Genomic DNA, 19,858 nt, shown 5'->3' on the forward strand with positions numbered 1-19,858 from the left:
CTTACCCGGTAATCTTGACGTCACTCCAGGGTTGCCATGACTAACTTTATATTTCATCCCAGACATCAATGAATGCACGACGGACAGACACGAATGTGGTCCAGGAATGATTTGCCGCAACACGGAAGGGGGTTACAATTGTGCATGCCCCCCTGGTTTTAAGGCCACCAATCAGAACCCTCCCTGTGTCGGTAAGGCTCGGTTATGAACTTGGTGTTGCTATGGATATATCTTAGTAACTAAGACAAGTTTGTGTTTTTCGATGTGGATGTCTTGCGTGGATTTGCCTGAGTCTAGTGCATGATGACGTAACTAACCATGTTTTCTTGTTTTTGTTTTCACTAACCCACGTGCATGATGACGTGTCAACATCTCATTGGTCGTCGTTCGTGAAGACATAAATGAATGTGTCGACTACGCGCGAAGTCCTTGCCCGTACAAGTGCGTCAACACCATCGGTTCGTTCGATTGCATCTGTCCTCCTGGTCTCCTATACTTGGCCGACAGGAAGTCTTGCGTCGGACTTGAGCGCTTGCCACAACGCAGACCAGCTATTGACCTACGCCAGACCCCGACACAATCTTATCGCTTCCGCCTGGGACAACGCTCCCGAACGCGGCGGAATGTCAGGTTTGCAGTCGATGTTGTTCAGCGGAGAAGTTGCCCTCCTGGTTTCCACATCATACATGGAACTTGCAAAGGTTTGCAACATTGTCACGTCACAATCACTAATACGCGTCGTGCATGTGGACGCATTGTTGCATGTTTTTGTCATAACGTTGTTTCTAATCTCGATTATAATCATATTAAGTGTGGACAAGGCATAGCCGCACGAGCCAGGAGACAGCCGTCTCCCTGTTGGCAAAACATCGCACATCCGGGCAAAAATTTGAAGAAATGAAGCTGCCTCATTGATCCTTCTATGAAACTGTCTCATTGATCCTTCTATGTACGTTAATTTTGGCACCAACCAGCGGCGTACGCAGTAATTTTTCATAGGGGTGGGGTTTTGAAAAAAATTCATAATACCATTCTAATCGCAACCAACATATAGTTTACGGCTGAAACGAAAGTGGGCCTATGACAGGTCACTAAACGTAGGGGAAGGGAAGGTAATTTGATACGGAAGGTAATTTGATAGAAATGTACAAAAAATATTGGTCAAAAATATTGTCATTAGGTGGAAGATCTGTGAAAATAATGCCTACAAAAATTGCACCATGCAGCTAACTCGTGCTTTTATGGTATAAAATTGTAAAAGTGTGTTTTTTTGAGTATTTTCGTAAAATTTTTAACTCATGATTATTTTCGTCTTGAAAATTAAAGAAAAGTTCCTGAAAAATGAAACCAAACTCATTTGACAGTTCATTGATAAAGGCTTCAAGGGCATGTCACGTTTTTTCTGCAATGTGCATCCAAGCATACACAAATCAGAATTTTATAACATTTTTGAAAAAGGTAAATTGATACATGTGGAGAAGGTAAATTGATACAGTATATTAAACTCTTTTTGTGACTGTAATAAATGTCATTGATCTAGTTGATTTAAATAAGTTATTCTTTATTAACAAGACCTGCTACTTTGGGAAACAACTATAATATAGGCTTTCGTAGGCCTACACGCTATCTGCTGTCAAAAAATGAGGAAAGCGGAAAACACCCCCCTTGAATAAGAACTCTAGCCAACGATCCTTCCCATGTCCATCCCGCTGCAAAAGCTTCACCACACACATGGGCCTCAACAGTCATCCTTCCACCCAAGCACGCCAACCACATATTAAATTTTCATTTATTGTTTTGCTGTCAAAGGGGATTTCTGTATTAGTTTTAGGGAGCGTTCAAATATTACGTAACGCTGTTTTTCCGAATTTTTGACCCCCCTCCCCCATGTGACGCCAACGTAACGCTTTTGTCAACCCCCCTCCCCCACGTAACGCTTTTCCATTACAAAGCCCGTTTTTCCAGTTTATATCAAAATTATGACGTGGAAACACGTGCTGATAAAATATCTTGGTTTGTATGCAGCTAAAGCATACGTTTGAGACATGAAATTTTAGCTACCGTATATTATATTCTTTTTTTGGAATTAATACGTTATGTACCTACTGAAAACGTTTAGTAGCCTACAGCAAGCGGATCGAAAATTTGCATTGGTGTAGGCTCATATGTGGTAATTGTGCCATCATGCCGACAATAATCGAAAGCGAATGTTGCCAGGAGAATGACTCTGTGTTAGCCAAAACCAAAACTGTTTCAAAGTCTTGTTGTTTTCTCGCTTTGCTATTCGATACCAAACGCCCGATTATACTCACAGACCTGTACCTAGGTCGATCGAGTTTTGTGGGTAGGCTACTGCATTGACAGTGGCTTTCACATATCTTGAAAAATCAAAGACAAGGAACAGCTCCAGGGATGAGCAGGTGTCTGGACTTGGTGCCTTGTAGCTCTGCCTGTAGATCACGTTGGTAATCGTTGGCCAGAAATTGATTGCTGCACACACGGCAGTGCTTGTTTACAGGTGGGTCTTTGAGTTTCATCGCCGAGATCCATTTCTTCAGCTTGTAGTCATTATTCAGAGGTAAAGTCAAGTCAAGTCAATTTATTTTGTTTTAACAGCGCCATATATTAACAACAATCAGAGTAAAATGTAATTGTCAAAACAATGCATTGTACAACTGTTGGTTAGATTATGGCGCAATCAGGATGGTAGCGAAAGACCATAAGCAGTCATCTAGTCAGCCACCACCCCATCACAGTAAATCTAACTACACATTCATACACACTAGTGTGCAGAGGCAGGCACACTACTTCATTGAATAAAAGGGTTCGCCACTGAGATTGAAAAACAACTGCTGTTGGTTTGAATCTGCATTCTCAAACTGAGTAAGCCGAGGATGAAGATTCAAACCAGCGACCAAGAATTAACCAACGACCAATAAGTGATTGTGTGCTATAATAGGCTACAGCACTTGCGAAAGTTTTCCTGAAATAACAATGAAATAAACGATGAAAGGATACCCCTTTGACGATTCCCCGGTTAGTACAACCGGGAGAGAAGCCACCATTTTAAGGGCGTAAAAACTCCCTTAGCACAAAATTGTTCGCTGTTTCGGTAGCCTACGCGATTTGTTCCTTGTGTTTGCACGCAAAACAGTAGACCTTGGATGCGGCGTTGCCAGCCAATCACGTCATCAAAAATTTTGACCAATCAGAATCATTCAAATCAAAAAAGGTTTTTTAATTAATGGTAACACAAAAAATAAAAAAATTGTTGAAAAACGTTTTATATCAGAAAGATCTACAAATACAAAAGCCATGTATTTTCGTTGCAGTGCACCTTTAAGTTTAAAGCATAAAGACCAAAAACAGTCTTTAATGAATTTATTAACAATTAACGTAATGTACTTCACTAGCTGCTAAAGTCAATGAGACATCTGTGGTCGATCAAAGTTGTCACTTTCATTGCAAAGCAAACATACGGTAGCCTACTGCTTTCTTGACGACTTGTGTGAAAAAGCGCTTGAGCATATTTGTTAAATTAGCGACACTCCTTTTCAACTTTACGTTTCTTGGCAAAATCCATAGGAAAATATTTAGTGTAAATTCAAAATCTAATTCTAACTGAAAACAAAGAAACTAAAAACACAAAGAACTAAAGTTTAACCAACAATCACTATTATTTGTATACGTTGCCGGTTTAATTATTACACTAATCAGCCAAATTTCACTTTGATCTATTTTTCCGGCTTGAGACTGAAGGAGATTCTTACAAGAGACAAAGAAAAAGAATGGAAGGGCCCGTTTATGACGGAACATAACATGCTTGTCACTTCACTAAAAACCGAAATCAAAGAACTAAAGAATAACTAACAGTCACTATTATTTGACGTCGTAAGCAAGTAGTGTGGGGATTGCGGCAGAGTGTGGCCGCGGGCCACATTTATGTATAAAAGACCGGAAACTGTCTACGGGCCGCTCAAAATCCCGTCGCGGGCCGGATCCGGCCCGCGGGCCGTATGTTGCCCGTCCCTGACTTAGAACTTGTATGGAATTACGGGAATTACAGTATCGTAGTTGATACTTGATAGAGATTTTGTTGGTGCTGAATAGGTGCTGTTGGACATGATTTCAGCTTAATTTAGTAACCAAACGACGATACCAGCCAGCACGAATAAACTACCGTACCGTACTCGTAAGCGTTACGTAACGTTTTGCTTGAACCCCCTCCCCCCCTAAGTGACGCTAACGTAACGCTTTTCATAAACCCCCTCCCCCTCGATAGCGTTACGTAATATTTGAAGGGTCCCTTACTGTATCGAATTACTTTCCGGGTGTATCAATTTACCTTCCGTGGAAGGTAAATTGATACATTTGAGTGACGTTTTTAAAATTTCAATTAAAAAAAAGTAACAAAAATAGAAAAGTGAAAATGCTTTTAAAAAGTGTGTATACTGTGTAAGGGATCAGACTTTCATTTCAGCTTAAAATCAATAGTTTGTGTCACGTAATTTTAAGTTAACAGGCAAAAATGTTAAAAGTGTATCAATTACCTTCCCTACACTTGTCATTGTACTGATGATTAGGGCTACAAGATGGTCGAGAAAGCTTGTTTCTCTGGGCAAGAAACTTTACGATAATTGCCTCTACCCAGTGATCGATTTCGAGTAATGGGTAGTACCAAATTTAAGTCATAAGTAGAGTAGACAACCGGAAACAGACATTGCAGTTGGCTGCAGCGTGGGTCAGGTGTACGTCGGAAGGCGTACACCGATGCATAGCGCTCAAGTCCGCTTTCCTGCAACGCAGGATAGAGATAATAAAAACAAACAAAAACATTAGCGTACGTATTTTTTTTGTTAAAAATTTGTTGGTTAATGCAGTTCAGTTGTTTTTATTTCTGACCATCATATCAAAAACAATACACGTCAACATAGCAAAGGTCGAGAAAAAGGTAGAAGCGACAAAACGCGAACGTTAAAACGTGCTTGTGACCAAAGTAAGTTATTGAGTTGAAAAAAATTTGGCACGGTCGCAACACCTTCAGAAAAATTTAAGATGTAAAGGGAAAAGAAAAAAAAGAAAATGTTACAAAAAAATAAAAAACATAAATTTAGGCTATAGCTTTATTAGCCCACATTAAGATTTGTATGGACACTGGACAGTTGCTATGAAGATCGGCCATGGTGCGTTATCAAGAGTGCTGATGGTCGTGAGGGGAACATGTCTTGATGCGTTTAGCTCATGCAACGTAAATCGTGAATGCAATCCACTGTCGGCTCAGAATTTAGCCGGTGTTTCCTGTGGAGTACGAAGACGTTTTTCATTTGAGTTACGTTAAAATTGCATTTTGTAGCAAATGGAATTTAAAATACTCGTTGTAGTGCTTTTACTTTGGGACACAAAAATGTTGGTTAAAGGTGATAAAAAGTCTCTACACAAATCCTGCGATTAATTATCATTTATTTAGCAAACAAAACTTTGAAATGGGTAGTGTCTTGCTTGAAAAACCCCTGAGTGAAAGTAGTCAGTTTATCGTAAACACTTTTTACGCGATCCCACGCATTTTTGTCTTGTCGCTTTCTACCTTGTAGCCTACGATTCTCATGCATTGGCATTTCATATTTCTTTTAACCTAATAAAAGCATAACGAAACCAAATTGCTGAGATCTCAAAATCAAAAAAGATAAAGAGATTTTACGTCAAAATGAAACAAAGCAATGTTTTAAAAACGTTTCAATGTAACAATAAAGTTGCTCATGCTCGGACCTAGGAGATGTCTAATCAAACGGTGGAAACTGTGGCCTACTAAATAACAGGCAAGCCACCGCCAAAAAGCAGACCGGTTATTCAAGCTGGTGGTGAACCTGGGTACGCAATAGCCCACAGTTTAGCTTCAAGCAGCAGCTGTACTAAACTTATAAACAACAAAAGCAAGCGAAAAATTTAGAAATTTCGATGCCAGCTCCTCAAGTTTTCACGTTGTTTTGTCGCAGATAGTTTCTTGGCTGTAATTGCTGTAGACCTAAGTACCACAACACAAATACGTGTTTAATAAACTAAGAAAATTAGAGGATGACGCATTTAAGTCATTAAGCAATAAAAAAATTTTAAATATCAAGCTCAATGGGAGGTTGACCGTCACCTCCGAGATAACAAGGCCAATTGCGCTATTGTGACGTAAATGTCTACGTCACAGCTAGTGGATACACTGCGGTTTATCAGCAACCAACAGGTATCTTTTTTTTTAAACTCTACTAGAGACCAGTTATACTAGGGTTACTCAACTAATCTTTACAAAGGTCCAGTTTGACAAGTTGAATATTTTTAGCGGTCAGGGAATAAGTTATTTCACACGCAACCACGAAAGTCGCACGAAAGTTAAACTATCTGTACCAAACCACTTATGGTAGCCTAAAATGTACTCCATAAACAGACATAACTAAGCAACAACACTACATTTAACATTATAAAAACAAAAAACAACAAGCGAACGTTTTCGGCTAGTCATATAGCCCTTTTCAAGCCTATAAGAAAAATACATTATTGAAAGAAATGCTAAAGAATCATATAGTATCACAGCAAAAATATGGTCAAATCTAAACATTTGGCAGTTTCTCAAATGTTTAGATTTGACCATATTTTTGCTGTGATACTATATGATTCTTTAGCATTTCTTTCAATAATGTATTTTTCTTATAGGCTTGAAAAGGGCTATATGACTAGCCGAAAACGTTCGCTTGTTGTTTTTTGTTTTTATAATGTTAAATGTAGTGTTGTTGCTTAGTTATGTCTGTTTATGGTTTAAAAGAGTTACCTCTCTACCCAAATTGTAAAATGCACTCGGTTTGGATTTCTGAGAAAGTGTTGGGGATTCGAAGCCTCCCAACAACTAAGATAATCACAGTAAAAATTGCTTCCTCCCAGTAGAAATAAAGAAGCCCTAAAACGTGGCAATGAGGTTATTCTTTCAAAAGCTCAAGGTCCACCATCAACACCCAGAAGGTCCGGATTCGGACCGCTGTCCGCCAGTTGAGCAGCCCTGAGTTACGCAATGTCCTGTTATTTGAAAACACAAACTTTTATGTAGTTTGTTTTATTTTTAGTACCGTACACACAACAAGCATGACCACTTGACCAGATAAGAATCAAAGCATGCAGTGAGAGTAGCAAAAGCAACATTTATTTATTAATGCCGATAAAAGTCGAATATACAAAAGTAACACAAGTTCAATGAGCCAACAGTTTCACATTGGTTGAGCGTTTGACAATGTTGAATCAATGTAAAGTTAAAACTCAGTCATCATTCCTTCATCATGAAATAAAGGTAGTAAAAGTTCAGACAAATTTCATAGCGCAACAAAAATATACAAGCACTTCAAAATAGCCTAAGTTGGTCACAAAAAGTGTAAATTACCGTACTTCCAAGTTTGCAGTTTTCTTCTTTTGGCTAATTTGTCACTGATAAGTTTATTATTTCTTTTAAAACAATAATTGTTTAAAAGAATATTGGTGCAAGGCCACAAAACCATTTTTACTAATTTATATTTTTCATGCCCTTTTTCACACTTCTTTTTTCAACTCAAAAAAGTATAGGTATTTTTTTTGGAAATGAATTGAAACGGTAACAAATTGAATATGGTGAGTTGTAGCGACCCCAGAAAAAGTTAAAGCGACCCCACTTGGGGTTGCGACCCACGGGTTGGAGACCACTGCTCTAAGGTGTCGGTTAAAATTTTTCCAATAATACATAATTTGCACCTAAATCAGACATACAATATTCCGATACCTTTAGAAGAGCAGCATGAAGAGCATATGACAGAACAAAACTTAAAAGAATCACACTTCAACGGCAACAGTAGTGATAAAATTAAGTTTAAAATCAAGGCATTATAAGTGCTGTCTCATTTGGATGTTGAAGCAGTATTTTGTAATACAACAAGGGCATCACAAATTTGGTGCACAGCTTTAATAGAATCCACTTTTAAACCTTTCAAGGTTTTGCCACCTTTTCCCGTTCATTTTCTAGGAAGTGCAATTCACAAACCTATGAAAATAAAGGCATGTAAATTGTACAATGTACAGAGTGTTCAAAGGTAGGCTAAGTATTGTTTAAGACAATTAAAATGTATGTGTGTATGTAGGCTATTATGCATGCCCTCAATAGTAAATAGCGAAATTGGAGAAACCTACCTTACTGCTGTTGGTAACAACAAACTTTTTTCTCTTCGAATAGCATTGAGCCACTTTTTTTTGTAGCTTTTCATTTTTAGGAAATCCGAATACACGAACCTTTGGTCCATTTTTATAGTTTCCTTGACAGTTTGGCACACAACATGAATTAGGTAATTAGGTATATCTTAAGCATAAACTTTCACTTATGGTGTATCAATGAACTGTAAAGGAGAAATTAACTATTTAGCAACTAACTTTCCAATATGAACGTAAGTTTAACAGTATAATACAAAAAGTTATAAAATGTTATTTCCTACTACTTGCAACCACCTTACTAGGCCTAACGATTTTATTATTATTTATGATCCGTGATAGGTACACAAACGTTTTTTCCGTACTTTTGTGCCTGTAACATGCTGCTGAAAAAGTGCAGATGAACGGTAATGTAAAGATGGCTTAGCCTATTCAGCAGTCTGCTGCTGGGCTACACACTAGCCTACTTGGTCAAATCCTATTTTCTTGCTAATCTAATGAAACATTTTGATAAAATAATTCTCCAGCAACAATAATTAATTCAACAATCGGAAAACTTCACTTTGCCAATAAGCCTCTACGAGTCTAGCCTACAGTCTACAAGTAGCTATTCAAAACTACCAGTAATAACTTATTAAAGGCTTGGTCAGTCCGAGGATAAAGATTCCAAACCAAGGTACCATTATAGCTTAATAGTCCATCAATGTCGCAAGACCACTATGCTTGATTAACTTAACTTGCTGGATGCTGCACACGAATCGCTAAACTTTGCTACTTAAACGCATTCTGTGTTTTATAGAGTAGCCTATCACCTGAACATTTTGTTACAACTGCTCAGCCTAACTGCGGTTATGAACTTCAGCAATCTGTATCTACAGTGCATGGCATCACAATCGGCCTTGTTATTACGATGGTGAAGGGTTGACCCCCTCCCCCCCTCTTGCGTAAGCCCCTGGCACCAACAAACTATGAAATTACCTGAATCTGATTAATCCATCTATGAAATTGCCCAAATCAACATGTTCATTTAAGCACTCATTTTTAAAGCTCAATGCAGATAACTACTGTATTTCGATACTGGTATATTTGAGCAAAATTTTGTTCTGCCCCTCCGAATTATTTTAGACTCGCACGGCTATGAGACAAGATGAAGATAGCATTATAAACTCAATTGTCTCTTGCAACATTAGATTTGAACGAATGCAACGATGTCCCGGGAATCTGCCAACACAGCTGCAACAACACGATCGGAAGCTACGAGTGCGTGTGTCCGGAAGGCTACAGGGTTGCTGCCAACAAGAGGAATTGTGAAGGTTTTGACTTGTTTTTGTATAAAGGCTAAAATTTTGGAAATTTAAGTTGACTTCTGGCATAGACCCGATGAGTGTTTCCTGACCACAAGAAACCAACAAAATACGTTCAAGTGTTCGTACAGTAAACGTGGTGTTCTTGCATGTGAGGTGATAGCAGTCACATTATTCCACCCATGCATTGCAGTCATTGGACTGTATTGCAATCACGTGCTGTGAGGTTGGCATTTCCGTTTGGAGATCTGCAAATGGTGCAGTGATGAATGTGAGAGGCTGATTAACAAACGTGTTAATATTCAGACATTGATGAATGCAAAGAAGGTCTACTTCGCTGTCTCCCGAACCAGATGTGTTTCAACCAGCTGGGGTCAGTCAGTTGCATCAACACTCCTTGTCCTGTCGGCTATCTCCGGACCTCAACAAGCGGGTAGGTCGTCATTGTGACTCAATAAGTTCTAGACCAGTGGTTCCCAACCTGGGGTTCGTGAGAAAGCATTTGGGGGTCCGTGATTAACTTGATGAATTTTGGAAAAAAACGGAAAGCGATCTTTTTACTTTCATTTCTCATCATTAAGTTCGCTTAATGATAAGAAAAAGTTTCGGCATGGCACTTTGGGTCACCTTAATATTCAAATACTGCTCACATTTCTTGAACAAGCAATTCATTCATTTTCTTATTTGAGCAACCGTTTAACATGATATTTGCCGCAGGAGTCATAGCGGCAATGCAATATGACACAGTACGGTAGTTGAGTAGCATCATTATTACAATAGTATTTGAATAAGCTGAAGATGCTATTACTATAGCGAAATCGATTCTTACTCAATAAATAACACTAAGAGGTTAGATTGTTGTGCAAATGCCAGCATTTGATGAATGCAAAATAGCAGTACAGTACAATAGTACCGTATGTTAAGGGAACGTTCAAATATTACGTAACGCCTTCGAGGGGGTTTATGCAAAGCGTTACGTTAGCGTCACATCGGGGGGGGAGGGGGGTTCAAGCAAAACGTTACGTAACGCTTTCGAGTACGGAATGGTAGTTTTTTGTGCTGAATTTGTAGTAAAAAGCGTTACATGGGGGAGGGGGGGTCAAAAATTCGGGAAAAAAGCGTTACGTAATATTTGAACGTTCCCTAATTGAGTTTCAGGTAAAATTTAGGTAGAGGTCCGTGGAAACAAAAAGGTTGGGAACCACTGTTCTAGACAGAGATAAATCAACTGTCATTTTAGGAGGCAAAACTCACCCATTGATTAGGTTTGTAAGGGAATTGGACTTCTCCGCTCAACCCTACATTGGGAATGATCTCTTCCTGCTAATGCAATGCTGAGAAATAGACCATATTGGCAACGATTGTAGCCAGCCATAAAAGGGCACAATACCACTGGAGTAGAGGCAAGTAAAACTGAATGATGATGTCATGACAGGTATTGCGTCAAACAATGCTTCGGACCGAACTGCGAGAACCAGCCGCGATATGGCATCGAATACAAGACAGTGGCTCTTCCATTCGGGATAGGGGCGAACCAAGATCTGGTCAGGTTGGCTGTCTACACCAACGACGACCGATTGCATCTCAAGACAAGGTGAGCCGCATCCAAAATCGCTCGTGCTTTCGCGCGTCGCATCGAAATTAATTTGCGTTTTCATCAGGTTCCGAACCCGCTTCCTCTTCGGGAGTCCATTCGGCATCAGGAACGAGAATTACAAGGGAGTCGTCTTCACAACACAGCGGCTGGATAGAGCAAGAACCTACCAACTACAGGCGGAAGCGACGTCACTGGATATAGACGACCACGTGGAGTACCAGACCACCTTCATTATTCATATCAGTGTCGCCGCGCATCGTTTCTAAGCAGGGCTACCACGTTTTAACCAAGACAGAGGATAAACAAGTGTTTCTGGGTGTGGCTGTAGCGACACCCACCGATCGCGCAACAGCGTGAAACTATTGTACTGACGCAGCTGTACGCCATTTCATGCGTTTCAATGTTACGTAATTTTCCGTATCAGATAAGATGGTGACAATGCAATAGAAAGCTGTGTGGTGATGTTTAAATGCAATGTCCAACACACGAACGATCGTACATTACCCATCTCGTACAGAGAATTATCACAACACAGGAACGCGCACACGATGCATTATGACGTTCTGTACAATACAATTGAAGCGCGACTCGACTCCTGTAGTGGATGCTGTCGAATGCAGTTAGAAACTTGATTGCCACAGCCTGGTAGTGTACATCACTTTTATTAAGAATCAGACGACCCGAGATACCCCGCGAACCAGATGGAACGGCCCAGACACGTACGGCTTCCAGCGGTGGTATCCCAACTACAGCGGAAAGGCGCGAGAAAGCGATTATATGATTACATCACAAACACACATTTACAACAAATGGACAGAGTTACTCCCGACGAGCATCAGCTTGAGGGCAGTAGAGCACCCGGCATGGCAACGTCATAAGAAACGGCGAGATTGCCGCCGCGATGCGACAAACGGCAAATCAAAGAGTCGATTACAAACAGCAGTGACGTAGGATATGACGTTGACTAGGCTTTCGAATGGTCAGCAGTTTCAATGACGTCATCAATCACATGGTAGGTTGTTGTGGGGGAGGAGGGGGCGGGGGGGCATTAGCTTGCTGATGTTGCTGTTGTTGAGCAGCTTGGTGCGCAGCCTCCAAACTTGCCTGGTGGGCAGCTTCTAGACTGGCCTGATGGGCCGCCTCCATGCTCGCCTGATGCTGTGCGGCCTCAATTGAGGCCTGATGGGCTGCTTCTATATTCGCTTGGTGGGTCGGGGAAAGCTTTATGTCGGTGAGGTCGCTTCGGATCGGTTCAAGTTGTCCTGTCTGGAGTTGTCCGGGAGGCTGAGCCTTCGGGGTGCTAGGACCACGTCCACCTTCCCTGGCAGGAGCAAACCGCAACCAGGCCTTGATCTGAGCTTCGATCTCGTAGTTGGTAGCTTCCACTGTCAGACTGTTGGTCCGGACAGCTCCTGTAAACCATAGCATGTCATTAACGGCCTGAAGGTGGTCACGAAAATTGGCTTCCTTATCTTCCCGTCCACTTAATTTAAATTTTCAATCACCGGGCGTAAGCCTGAATACGACCAACAAAAAGCGGTCGATAACGCAGGATCAGTTCCGAAGATGTCAGCTCACTAAACTACGGTTATCGGGTTAATGTCGCAAAACAAAAGTTAGCCATTATTACATACCAGAATTGGACGTCACATTGAGAGACTGTGATTCCAGACTTAGGCATTGTAATGTCACAGAGGGATTGTGCAGCAATGAACAAGTTAAAACTAAAAGCTTTTAATAGCACAAGTTTAAGCTTGCCATGTTGCAACATAAAAGATCTTTAAAAAAGTTAGTAATTTACAACCGTACTCGAATCATCAAATTGCTTCAAAAATAGTCTAGAATCAGGAATGAGTCGAACAGTTTTTCGTAAATTTACTATTGACCCTGCCCCGTCGGCTGCATAGCCGAGTGGTGAGAGCCCTGGGATGGTACTGGATAGGACGCCAGTTCGACACCACCCAAGTGCAACCACCAATATCAACAATGGCGATTGAAACTTGCGCGATGCAGCGACACTTACTGTTGATGACGTCACGGATCTTGAAGTTAGAGAAGGCGATTTTGTCCCCCTTTCCCTTCCAGTTCATATGCTGAGCAAGCTTGTTAGACAAAACGGTCTTGAGTATTCGTCGCGTGCATTCCTTAGCGCTTGAGCCGCCCACCAGACTGAGATGGTTCACCTGATGTAACAAACGGTGGCAGTGTGATACAATACACAGCATCATTGTGATCATACGTGCCGACTTTCGGGGGGCGGAGCCCCCCGTAAAATTATGGTTATTGATGTTTCAAAGATAAAACACTTCGCGAAAGAGATTTAGATCATTTAAAATTTAAACGGACTTAAAAAATGCCGAAAGCGAAAAATAGCCTACGTTGCTCTTGTCCGCAAAACATCAGCTGATCGCATGACTGTCTCATACGGTATGGAAATTTCAAAGTAGACGATAGAATAAGTAGAATAGTCACGTAACTATTCACTGCAATATTAAGTAAACCAGCCAAATTAGACGTGCTATTTTCAACGAGGTCTTCTCGCTGTGAGATCAATTATGATTCAACAGAACACATTGTTTTGTTCGCAATGAGTGAGAATTAAATCGAAAACCGTTGAAAGAAAAGGTGTTTCAATGGTCTTGGTCGCAGATATAGGTCGGCCGACACCATTGCAAACTCCGTAATCTACGTCGGTAATGATTTTGCGGCACAGCTTGTCCCGTGTAGAAGTTTAACCTGTCTTTTTGAGGTGAAAATCACTTGCGAACATCTCGATCTATACTCGAGTATATACGGTATTCGATAAAAGACTATAAAGATTTTCGATAAAAAACATTCGAGAAAACACTTCGTCGTTGGTAGCGCTTTGAAGGTAAGTAATTAGCAAAACGAGATAGCGGGTTTCCACTCTGCTAATCATGATTTTTAGCGTTTTATTTCGATAACTTCGTTGTCTTGATCGTTGTTATTCACTCGCACGAAAAGAAAACGAATCGGCTTGTTTTCCAACTGTTCCAATTATGAGCTAACAATATCAAAATTTTTACGACTAGGCGTAGGCTACTGCATGCGTAACTAATCGTTTCATTTTCAAGCAGCGGTTCTAATAAATTCGGGTGGCGACTAAGCTTAATCAAAGACTATTTTAACTGAGTAAAATAGTGTTATGGTTATGACGTCATCACCTTTCTCGCCCCCCAAGGTTTTTTGAAAAGTCGGCGCCTATGATTGTGATGGTTCTGATTTCAACGAAAACCAGTTCAATAACCAGGGCTGTGGAGTCGGGCGAAAAATATGCGTTTACGACTTCTCGGTTTAGAACTAGCCGACTTCAGTGTTGCCCGATTTTTTAAAAAAAAAAATTTTCCTTTATTTTGCAACTTTACTGAAGTTGTGCTTGAAATTGAAACGGTAACTTTTACAAGAACAAACACGTCTATTTTCTGGTGACGTTATAGCGCGCCATACGAAGAGCAAGAAAGAATAATTGCAAAAAAGCTTCAGAATAATTTTTTTACTTTTTATCGTTTGAACAGTATAAAACCAGAGACGTTTTTTTACGACGTCAGACCGAAATCCCTCGGAATCCACAGCCCTGATAATAATTAAATTATTTGAAATGCTGAAGTGTCTTACTGGTGTGTTAGCAGATTGAATAGGGTTAGCTTACCACTGTCTGTTGTGTGGATGGGTCCTCTAGCTTCTCCTCCAGATGAGCGACGTCAGCGAGAGTGTTCAGCGGGAAGACGATGTCACTTGGCAATTGCGTCACAGGAGGCATGACGCCACTATGACGGATCACATGACTCAGCAAATCAGCAGTAGTCTCCTGAAGACTCCGAATCGCTTGAAACTTTTGCTCAATCACTCCTTCGACCTCTGCAAAGAGCGCGTGAAATCAAATCGTTATTGCTGACAAACTCAATCAATACCGAGAGAGGTCTAATAAGACTGGAATCAAATCGGCGACACCACAGTGGTTTAAATATGGGTTCGTGTTAAGTCTCTCGAAAAAGGTTTTTCATAAAATGAAGTCAAATTAAGAAATACCTTTTTTTAAAGACACTCGACCCCGTCTGCTTGCTTTGGCTGGTTTTGTCGCAGAGTCAGTTGGAGGTGGCAGGAAGGGTTCCCCTGAAGGATCTGTGAATGAACACAATATTTACATTGAAGGCCACAAGGGCCACTACACCCAATTACCTTAAAAAATCCCAAACTACAAAGAAAACTTTGGGGAAGGGGTTGAAAATGTAACACGCAGCCACCAAGCTGACTCTGCTTCAAACCTAAGATTTTACAAAACAAATAACATCTTGACTTTAAGGGAGTAAGGTTGAGAGATGCTCTGCTGGGACGTAGAGTGTAGCAGTCGTCCTATTGATCACATCAATGAAGTTCCGTGCACCTACAATTTTAATTGTAGTAGAGGTTGCCTCATCAAAATACATATATATAACCTAACAACAGATGAAAACTGACTTCTGTTACATTGAAGAAATCAAATAACATGGCGGCAACAAGTAGGTACAATAGGCCATCTTGCATTATTATTTCTAGTACCGATCCGATACATACCGCACAGGCCTGGGTTTATTTTATCACCGAAACTTTTCAATCATTTGTCCGAAATGACTATAAAATATTCATTTTTATTCATATCATTGTATTTGCACTTACTACACGTAATAACACATTGGATCAAAGTTTATACAATAAAGTAAATCTAAGTCTTGTATTTTCAATAGAAAAAAAATAAATTGTTTTCTTTGCAATCACTAAAATCGAAATGAATTGGAAGATCAGATGCCATTGCTTGTGGCTTTAGTTTGCTTCTTATTGCAATATTTGATTCTTGAATAATTCAAACTTGGAATTATTGGCAATTTACAATGTGAAAAACAAAACAAGCTAAATGTGCTGTTGATAACGAAAATGCCTTGAAGGTAAAATCTGTAGATAACTTCAACTTGTTCAGTCTGAAAACTTTACTTTGATTCAAAACGCAATAACATGTTCAACATCGTTCACGATCTCAAACTTACTTGAAAACCAGTTGCTTTGTTGGTCCCCGGCTGGAGGGTTGTTAAAGTTTGAAAGTGGGAACGATGATTGGCCAGACGGGTTGATCGCTGGTTGCAATGTGCTGTAAGTCGGGATTGGTTGGAATGGCAGCTTTCCTCCATGCCCACCGTCACCCTCTCGCCTGCGTACCATTCAATGACAATGACAGTTTTTAACCAACGATGGAGCAGTTGAAACATATTACACATTAGTGCTACAGACGCCACTTTTTCATACAAAAATCTGATTAAACACATTGGAACGATCCATTTATTAAGAGACAAGTCTTTTTATTTATTAAGCATTTATTAAGTCTTTGTTTGATTAGGCTGCAAACTACTACAAGTTAACTGGACAGGGGAAGCACACAAAGTTTTCTCGTCCTGTTCACTTTTATATGAAACAATTACTAAAGTGGAACTGTGTTTCAAAGTCTGTCAAAAAAAATATTAAAAAATAAGTTAAAACTATAGCTGTGTACAAAAACGTTTTGACATATTTTTCGTCATATAGGTAATATATACATAGTATATTATTACAGTATAATTTTGCTATAACTCAAAGCGTAACAAAAGTCAAGCCAAACAACAGAACCAATCCAAATCGAGTCTTGAAAAAGATCCGAACTGCTTACTTTCGCTTTCTCATGTTGTCGTCATTCATGAGAGCCTCAACTTCATCAGTAGGAGATGGATTGATGTGAGCCATCCCAGCACCATTAGCCTGGTACAAGATAGGAATTATTTCCAATATATAAACACTAATTAACATAGTATATAACATAAATAGTTACATACAGCACTACAATACTGCAAGTGAGAAGTCATTGTTGTGATGATGTCAACTGGGCTTTTACAAGATCCATATACACAAATATATCAAACTCACAGTTTTCAAAATTTGTTATGTGGAACTCAGTGCAAAACAAATTAGACAAACTTAATATATACTTCCTGTTTATATTACCAATGAAGTAACAACCTTTTCGTATTGTTGTGTTTAACAAGTCATGCTGAAGTTGTGTTTTTAAACTCATTTAATTGTGTTTTATTCAAAAAGTGTACAACCAAGATACTGTGAGAAACTTTTAAAAGTAAACCTAAAACGAGAAGCGCTAATTAACAAAGAATATGGATAAACACAACGCAAAAGAGAAGATCTAAGGAGGACAACAGCAAGGTGCATAAATTCAACTTAAATAAACCAAAAGATACAACACATATTAACAAAGGAATAAAAACTATAAAAATTCTATATGATAGAATAAAGATTGCAATTAGTGATTCCCAAGCTGTCATATAACCTACATGAAACACTGTTGTAGTGAAGTGCTTGCTTCACATACATTACCTGAAATCGCACACCACAAAATGTGCAACCAATATATAAAATCACTTTCAAAATCAACATAACAAATTTACCTCATTGGTATGCATGTCCCCTTTTCCTTCGCCATCATCACCTGTACAAGAATCACAATGCAACTTCAATTAAGGAATTTTGGAAATATTTGCAATAAACATCTTCAAAGGCTGGAACGTCTGAACCCACACTTCCAGCTATTAAAATTACAATGGACCTTGAGAAAACCTTCATCTCTATCTTGACCTGACATCAACTGTTCATAAGGAATCAAGAAAGGTGAAAATCATTAACCTGCACATTATTTTTTATCAGACCAACAGTAACAACCTCTAATCACAATTCACAACGTGAGCAAATCTGAAGCTGCTTTCTTGAGCAAATAACATTTTAATTAAGTGGTTGTGGCATCCAAGCTGGTCTCAGATCTCACCTATGTCTTCACATAACTTTTCTTTCTGCATCTTCAAGTTTATATCAAACTTTCTTTTTCGATCACTCATCTAAGTTCCAATCGTTTCTTTTTTTATCTAAACATCTGCTTCACATTGTTTATACAGCCAGACCACTAAACATCTGCTTCAATTTGAAACGCAATCAGAACTAGCAAAACTGTTGTGACAAAACAATGCATATCATGTAATAGGGTTGTAACTGCACTTACCCTCATAACCATCATTGGGATTTGATCCGGCACAATTGATGCAAGTTTGCTTGTTTCGGTGATTGACGCTGGATCTCAAATCACGAAGCTCATTGCAGACTTGTGTATGGTTGTTTATGATAGCCTGCTTCAGCTCTCGAAGCTCGTCCCATAAACAAGCCGTTGAAAGAGCATCTTGATATAAACCACGCTTTGGCTGTCGTTTTCCATTGGAAACAAACTGCGGCATATTTACATGATTTGTCAGTGATAAGAATCGGCAAATAATTTTCATTGTTGACTCTTCTTGGCTGCAATTATCATTTCCTCTGGTTGACAAACTAGCAATGTATGATGGCGTCACAATTGAATCTTTTGTTGCATCAGTTAGGACTTGCATTGCATCAAAGATTTCCTTCGATGAATAGCTCTCCAGACACAGGCGACATATAGTTGACAAGCTGAGCGATAAGCCATTGTTTTGCACAAAGCAGAGCAGATCATTAACGATTATGTTTCCATGAGCAGACATTGTGTTCACTTAAAACAATCACCTGCCATAAAATACAAATGATAATAACATATGAAGTGTTATTGGTGCCACAAGATCCACATTTTGATGCTGCCATGTATAAAGCAGCTGTGAACAAACATTTTTAACTCGATCTGCTACTAGATTAGGGAAAAAATCCCACCCTTTACGAGTTTTAAAATTTTACATAGAAGACTTCTTCCCAAATGACTTATTTTTCTTGGTTTTACTTTTTATTAGTGGCACACTGTTTAAACGTAATTTGGTTACCGTATTTATCTGTGTATAAGTCGCAAAATTCTGCACCAAGTCTTGCCCAAAAAGGTTGGGGTGCAACTTATATATGCACAAGGTTCTAAACTTTTGACAAACAAATGCTACAGATTCCGCGTTAGCGCTGCTATTAAGCATTATTATTTGCGTTTGAGGATTGCGAGCATCGCATTAACATGCTCACTGCACAGCATGCATGTGAATTTTAACGCGAACATCTCGCATGTGCGTGTGCGGCACGCTTGATTGCAATGAGAAAAAGGCACGTTTCGGCAAGCAAACACATGGCGACATGAAAGTACGGCATTTTTTTTATTTCAAAACGATTGTTTTTGCGAATTGATGATTGTTGCTTTTCAATAAAATTTGCTAAAAAAAAAATTTTGTACCAATATTTGAGCCAAATTTTGGGGTGCGACTTATACACGAATGCGACTTATACATGGATAAATACGGTATTTTTGAAACATTGTGTGCTTCGCAAATAAATATTTTGTCACAGGTTGTGCAAAAATTTTATCTAAATTTCTATATTTTGGTAATTGCTGTTAAAATGACTCAAAAATGTAAATGGTGGCTGACACATTTTTTGCTTGTAGGACTGTTTTACCTTGAACATATAGGTACATCCTTGGTTGTCATGGCAAAATCCAAAGACATATATAAACGTCCATGGTGAGAAAAAGTTAAGTAAAATTAGTATTTATTCTATTGAAGTCGATTCAAAGTTATAAGAAATCAACAATACAATAACCTGCAACTGGGTAGCAAAACTATCCCACTCTACTGGGCAAAACTCAAGAGATCTGGCAACCCTTGAAAATTGTCAGGCACTGTGGACATTTTCAAGAATTGGCAGACACCAGTGTTGCCGTTTGGTA

The 19,858-nt window shown here is 39.4% G+C and overlaps 2 protein-coding genes across 4 annotated transcripts in view; one reads left to right on the top strand and one right to left on the bottom strand.

Moving 5' to 3' along the window:
- The window catches only part of LOC145765712 (hemicentin-1-like), a 69,711-nt gene extending 58,013 nt beyond the window's left edge, over positions 1–11,698 (top strand). The window contains exons 102-107 of the mRNA XM_082577536.1: positions 63–191; positions 396–701; positions 9,396–9,518; positions 9,816–9,942; positions 10,945–11,103; positions 11,171–11,698. Coding sequence (XP_082433662.1) covers positions 63–191; positions 396–701; positions 9,396–9,518; positions 9,816–9,942; positions 10,945–11,103; positions 11,171–11,372 — 1,046 coding nt within the window. The 3' untranslated portion in view covers positions 11,373–11,698. The remainder of the gene's footprint in view (positions 1–62; positions 192–395; positions 702–9,395; positions 9,519–9,815; positions 9,943–10,944; positions 11,104–11,170) is intronic.
- A 54-nt stretch (positions 11,699–11,752) lies between these two features.
- LOC145765578 (uncharacterized) lies at positions 11,753–18,721 on the bottom strand. Of its 3 annotated transcripts, XM_082577414.1 has the most exons (9): positions 18,194–18,283; positions 17,963–18,059; positions 17,589–17,629; positions 16,802–16,890; positions 16,149–16,309; positions 15,157–15,249; positions 14,777–14,985; positions 13,130–13,289; positions 11,753–12,518 (listed from the first exon to the last, which is right to left on the bottom strand). In XM_082577414.1, the coding sequence occupies exons 2-9, from the start codon at positions 18,030–18,032 to the stop codon at positions 12,112–12,114; spliced, it is 1,230 nt and encodes a 409-aa protein (XP_082433540.1). In that variant the 5' UTR covers positions 18,033–18,059; positions 18,194–18,283; the 3' UTR covers positions 11,753–12,111. The 3 variants fall into 3 exon arrangements, with proteins under 3 accessions (XP_082433540.1, XP_082433538.1, XP_082433539.1); XM_082577412.1 differs by lacking the exon at positions 17,963–18,059 and having other exon boundaries at positions 18,194–18,721; XM_082577413.1 differs by lacking the exons at positions 15,157–15,249; positions 17,963–18,059 and having other exon boundaries at positions 18,194–18,721.
- Between the last annotated feature and the right edge of the window lie 1,137 nt (positions 18,722–19,858).

Source organism: Aplidium turbinatum, chromosome 2 (assembly GCF_918807975.1).
Source record: "Aplidium turbinatum chromosome 2, kaAplTurb1.1, whole genome shotgun sequence".
NCBI classification, from domain to species: Eukaryota; Metazoa; Chordata; class Ascidiacea; order Aplousobranchia; family Polyclinidae; genus Aplidium; species Aplidium turbinatum.